This window comes from Chenopodium quinoa, unplaced genomic scaffold (genome assembly GCF_001683475.1).
Source record: "Chenopodium quinoa cultivar QQ74 unplaced genomic scaffold, ASM168347v1, whole genome shotgun sequence".
Classification (NCBI taxonomy): Eukaryota; Viridiplantae; Streptophyta; class Magnoliopsida; order Caryophyllales; family Amaranthaceae; genus Chenopodium; species Chenopodium quinoa.
This window is the reverse complement of record NW_018743292.1, coordinates 7,802,347-7,808,143: the sequence shown is the minus strand read 5'-3', so window position 1 is coordinate 7,808,143 and position 5,797 is coordinate 7,802,347. Positions and strand designations below refer to the sequence as shown.

Genomic DNA, 5,797 nt, shown 5'->3' with positions numbered 1-5,797 from the left:
TAAATTAAACATAGGCTACATAGCCATAGTTGAAATATTATTTAATAGAAAGTGTAGTTGTTTGAAGTAAGATGGACGGAGAAATGGCTACTCCGTATCATCTAGCATTTCTTCTTACCTCAAGAGCAGACAGACGGTAGCGGAAAGAACTATTTTCATATTAGAGTACAATGATCTTATATGGATTGGAAAAACAAAAAAAAAAAACTGCATTCATCCGCTCCACTTGATCTTTCCATCATCCCCTAAATTCATCACCTCAGTTCATTTATACATCATGTACGAGTGAACGGTCATGAATCAGATGGCTCGAGTTGTATCATTAAAAATTTGTTTATAGTTATATCAACAACACTAGAGTTGGACGGGTCATCAAAGCATGGAACGGAGCTTAAAAGTAGGAGCAGAGTTATCAGTCTCCACGTCTCAAAGTGAATTACTGGCAATTCTGCATGGACTACAGAGAGCTACATCAGACAGATCACAATCATAGAGAGCTACCTGTCATTTCGCCGCCTAAATTGGTTCCACTGAAAACCGAAAACACCATCAAAAGTATTTGGAAGTTTGCCTCACTTTCATATTGTAATATCAATGCTCAACATGTAGCCATAGTGATAAAGAAAATCCAACTGATTAAACCCTTTGTTACTTTGTTAGCAGATCACTAAAACTTTTTGCTCGCATATTAACCACGTCTCTCTCAAACATTAGATTTAGAGGTCAAGAAAAAAATAGACATTACTTTTTTTTTTTTGGTGTTTAGAGAGCTACAAGGGCGAGGGTGAGAATCGATCCCAAGATCTCCTGGAATCGGGAGGGAAACTCTAGCCACTTGAGCTATCCCTCACTCTCAAAAATAGACATTGTTGAATATCAATAGTCTAACATCTAACTAAAAGCCAAAGAAATTAATTACCATAAAACAAATCACTATCATTCACTGATTAATTACATGTAGAAGATGTTAGCAACTGATCTAAATGCATACTAGATCACACAGTAGTCTTAGTCTTTAGTAAGGAACTCCAAAAGCCAGGGATAAATTGATAGCTAATAAGAGCTGCTTAAAAACTCTAGGGAAAATCAACTACTGAACTTTCTTCCACCCTCTTACTTCTTACACACATCTACAACACACACGATAGAGAGATGAAAAGCATTCTCACACTTCAAATACAAAAAAGAATATATAGACAATTGATTATATTACCAGATAAATTGTTAGATTGAAATTGTAGGCTTGATTGGCCTCTTTCCTTCCATGGCATCTTTCTTCCTACGGCAGTTGGCACAAAGAAAGGGTCCCTCCCAGGGCTTTGATGAAGGAGAAAAGAAAGTCCCAGAATTAAGAGATAGACCTTCATTTGCGGGATGATCTACTTGACAGATTGCACATCTAAAAATGCCAGAATCAGGGTTCATGGGAAAATCCTTCCCAAGCCTGTAGAATGACAAGGTAAACAGAATTAGTATATTTTTATTAAGACACATTTTCAAGTATAAGCTCATTTTTTAAGGCAAGGAGAAGGCACTACTAGGACAGAGCCTCTCGTAGGTCAACGCGGCACGGGTTACAACTTACAAGCTAGGCCTTTGAATTTTTATTTATTTTTGAGGGGGGGGGGGGTTGATAAGGAAATGCCCACTTCAAAAATGTCCTATAAAATTTGACCAGAATGTAAAATCACTTCCCCTAATTATTTATAGTGGTGGAAGGGCTTTTTTCTGTAGACATGCAATTTCAAACCAATATGATAAAGCAGTACACAATGATGCGTGATGTCAATTGTCTTGGATAACTGTAGAAAATGATACAACTTTCAGTAGCAAGAGCTGATTCAAGTCAATTTCATGCCTTTTGCGTCGGGACAGGGTAACCCTAACAGGTATGTTCATCTTTTCACTTATCCGGAACTTCAGAGCCTATCATCACTTTAGTTGGCCAAAAGTTCAATCTTAATCTATCCAAAAGAAAAGCAATGAAGCTAGAACTACTTGATTAAAACTATCATAATATTCAAGCATATTTGAAAACTAATTAATGCATCTTCAATCTTGTTTAATGGAAATATTGTAAAAACCACAGAATTGCACTAATCCTACGGGGCCTATTAAAAGGCATTACATAACAAACGTTGTGGCACTACAATTTCTCCTAAAACTCATGTGCCACAATTACAATGTTGTCCTCGTAGGTTAGGACTACAAATCAAAATGCAGCACCCAACTGTTTTGTTTGATGGAAGAGTTCATAACAACCATAGCAGAAAATTAACATAAGATAGGCAAATTCAATGGAATGGAAATTCTACCCACCCCTCTAACCCCTAGGTGTTGTCATTATATGTGGTAGCTCCAGCAAAATATTCAAATCAGCTAGTGAAAATATTCAGAAAGCAGAAAAAGAAGGGTAAGAAGGATAAACCTTTCTGCAAGCATAGCAGACCCCTCTTCAAACAACTCCTCCACAGCTCCCACGGCAGAAAGCTTAGATGATTTGCTTGCTAAATTATGAGATTTCTTTCCAAACAGCAGTCCACTCAGTCCATGATGCTTCTTTTGTGGTGTTGGGGGCAAGACGGGGTGCACAGAGGGAATAATGTCAACAACTACGCAGGTTGTATCATCCTTCAGACCTCTTGACCTTAAAGCTTCCTGTACAGAGCCCAATGTAAGCTAAGTTGATAACAACTTAACAAGTCAACAAAATATGTTAATTGAACCAAAAAAAGGGAGTAAGTAACCTTAACAACCAGCTTTGCGGCAAGGTCAGCTGGAAGGCCTCGACAAGCTTTTGCAGCAGCATCAGACGATAAAGCATCCCAGATACCATCAGAAGCAATAATAAGCCTTCCTCCAGCATCAGAGAGCTGAAAGCACATAACGTTAATTTCTCTCTGAAGAAGATTTCAAATAAAGATATTAGTGAGGACTCAAAACACACTAAAGACTCACTTTCACTTGTTTAACATGTGGTACAGGGACAATAAACTCTCCTACATCCGTATCACCAATTGATCTAGAAAGGCACAATCCTCCAGGCCAACAGCGGAGTGGACCAACCTGAAAAATTCCAGAGAATATCATTGTCAGGGGTATTAAGAGCATATTCTAGCTGACAATCTCCAGTACATGGTCACCAAAAATAAAGCATCCAGAAGTTAGACCTCATTGCCCCCAAAGACATTAAGCCTTCCAACTTCACCCCCACTAGCTGTCACACGTGCCCTCTCTTCTTCATTTTCTTCCAAGCGATGATCCACAGTCAAGTCAGAAACAACACCGCCTTGTGTGTCTAGTATGCATCTGGAATCCCCAACAGATGCAACAGTCACAGTCCACCCATCTACCACGACAAAAGTAACTGTCGTCCCTGAACTTTCACCTAATAATTGAACAAGAATGAGATTGCCAGCACAAACATACCAACAGTGCAGTCTTATACTGCACAACTGAAAAATTACTCAATTAGTCATTACAAAATTAACCTTTCTGCTGGAACTCAATATCAGTTTTGACAAACCCAGCGACCAGGGCACGAGGAAGTGCCTGAAGCCACTCTTCCCTACTAGCACCTTCAGGAACGGCACTCAGAACATTGTTCAACAGGTGATCCTTAGCAAATATAGCAGCTGATATGCCATTGTGACCATCAAATATCTACCCAGAAACCCAAAGTTCAGTAACTCTAAATCCATATCAACTGCAAAAAATCACAGTAACTAGTAATAATCCTAGTAATGAGCAGCAGATTACCGCAAAAACCGAAAAAGACGTAGAAGGATTCCCAGGAATTCTCTGGCAGTTTGTCTTTACAAGAAAATAATCCTCCCCTTTCTTGGCTAAAGCCGCTTGTCCATACCTAATTATCGGTTTCTCAACCTTCTCGGACCTAAGTTCACGACCGATCAGTGTCCCAAGCGGAACAAGAGGAGAATTTGCTCTAGATACTTCAGTCTGGCTCATTTTAGACTAAGTTTCAACATCTGTCAGCTCCCGTTTTACAACCCTGATGATTATACAAAATAATGTACATTTCAAATTCAGCTAAAATTCCTATTTTCGATACAATCAACACAAATTAGTCCAATAAACAGCACATATTGAATGAATTTCCACTATTAACTAAATATTCCATATAAGCTAATGACAGATACAGAAAAACTCACCAGAACAATTTTTCAGTCTAAATTCCTAAAATAGAAAATTTGCAACAATTTTTTGCAGTACTACGATTTGCATTACACTATTATGAACCTAAAAAATTAATTACAAAATGACGGCGAATAATACAGTGAATAATGTGCTTAACACTAACCATAAACTTTTGAAATTGAAATTAATTAAGCAGGTAGGCAAAATTAAAGTTACCTTTACCCCTAAAATCAAGCAAACATCGGAAAAAATAATTAATTCCTCCTATTACAACCAAAACACAAAATATTAATCTCAAATTCAACAGCAAAACAACAATATACAGCATTTAATCAGCGGAAAAAACATTCGAGTATCTTCTTCAAATTCTGAAAAAAAAAAAAAACAAAACAAAAAACTTACAGATCGAAGAGAGAGAAAGAGAAGTAAGTAGCATTTACAGGAACTAATATTTGAGATATTGAAGAGAGAGAAAGAGGAAGTGCGACATTGGCAAGATAGAGAGAGAAAGTAGAGATGAAGCCAAAAAAAATGTAGAGAGAGAAAGTGAGGAGAGAGAAAGTTGGGTTGGAGAAGACGCGGGTGTTGGGAGGATATTGAGGTGGGGTGGGGTGGGGTTAATGGTTAATGGGTGATTATTTGGGCAAAAGTCAATTGATTTATGACATTTTTGTGTCCTAATGAGTTGTAATCAGCTAATTATTTTTATTAATGTGTTTAAATCTAACTTTGGATCATCCATTGTTGTTCTCCAATATAAATGCCCCACCGCGAAAATCAGATACGAAGTTTGTATATGTTTAGTTCATCTTATTTATATTTTTTAAATATTTTACTTATTTTATACTCTCTTTATTTTGCTAAGTATTACTCGGTTATTGTAGAGAGATATAGAATTGGAATTTATTACACAAAATGGGGCTCACATGATGGGGTTGTATGTAATTAAAAAAGAATAAACGGTTTTCATAAAAGGAATAAAATATAAGTGAGTAGAATTTTAAAAAACAAATGAAAACAAAAAGTGAATACAGAATCACACTTAGGAAACAGTGGAAGTTTTAGATCAAGGAAAAAAAAAGTTTTGATCATACATTATCAATTTCAATCTGGTTTTTATGGTTATTACATCGAAAATTTTGTAATTAAAAAATTATGATAATTACATATTAATAAAATGCACATTATTTTGAATCTAACAAGACCCCGCATGATATATTTTTCTTTATATTAACATACATATAAACTTAGAGTCAAGTTAAATCACACAATCAAATCAGATCAGGTTTAATATGTTCATATGGAATCTGATTAAAAAAAATGTTCAAATCAAGTCAAATAAGAAAAATATAAATGAGCTAAACGTAGCCTTACGGAGTATTCTTATTTTGTGTGTCAAAACTCACTACGATTACCCCCACGTATTTTGGTTTATTAAGAATGCTTAATTATGATGTACGATTGTAAGAGTATGTGTCAATGTCTGTTGCCTTTAACTCTTAATTAGTGAAAACTAGTGTCCACCCTAATTTATGCTCTTCGCTCTAGGATGGACCATTACAATAATCTCAATCAAACCCTCGGAAATGTCCAAATTCTAACAAAATGTATAGAAATAAAGTAAGTAATGCTCAACTCC

The 5,797-nt window shown here is 36.1% G+C and overlaps 1 protein-coding gene across 4 annotated transcripts; it reads right to left on the bottom strand.

Moving 5' to 3' along the window:
• On the bottom strand, positions 1-4,796 carry LOC110736799 (probable protein phosphatase 2C 5). Of its 4 annotated transcripts, none has more exons than XM_021917111.1 (9): positions 4,561-4,795; positions 3,760-4,012; positions 3,492-3,663; positions 3,171-3,388; positions 2,959-3,066; positions 2,748-2,873; positions 2,429-2,658; positions 1,214-1,444; positions 1-457 (listed from the first exon to the last, which is right to left on the bottom strand). In XM_021917111.1, exons 2-8 carry the CDS (start codon positions 3,967-3,969, stop codon positions 1,225-1,227), a joined length of 1,284 nt encoding a protein of 427 aa, XP_021772803.1. In that variant the 5' UTR covers positions 3,970-4,012; positions 4,561-4,795; the 3' UTR covers positions 1-457; positions 1,214-1,224. The 4 variants fall into 4 exon arrangements, with proteins under 4 accessions (XP_021772803.1, XP_021772802.1, XP_021772804.1 ...); XM_021917110.1 differs by having other exon boundaries at positions 1-448; XM_021917112.1 differs by lacking the exon at positions 1-457 and adding an exon at positions 4,375-4,422 and having other exon boundaries at positions 897-1,444; positions 4,561-4,796.
• Between the last annotated feature and the right edge of the window lie 1,001 nt (positions 4,797-5,797).

What these genes read in the sequence shown, in the direction of transcription:
- LOC110736799 (XM_021917112.1), bottom strand. Translation starts at nt 3,969, where the DNA reads ATGAGCCAGACTGAAGTATCTAGAGCAAATTCTCCTCTTGTTCCGCTT. An exon ending in CGTCTTTTTCGGTTTTTGCG is followed by an intron (nt 3,664 to 3,759) that starts GTAATCTGCTGC and finishes GTTTCTGGGTAG; the next exon opens with ATATTTGATGGTCACAATGG. An exon ending in TATTGAGTTCCAGCAGAAAG is followed by an intron (nt 3,389 to 3,491) that starts GTTAATTTTGTA and finishes TTCAATTATTAG; the next exon opens with GTGAAAGTTCAGGGACGACA.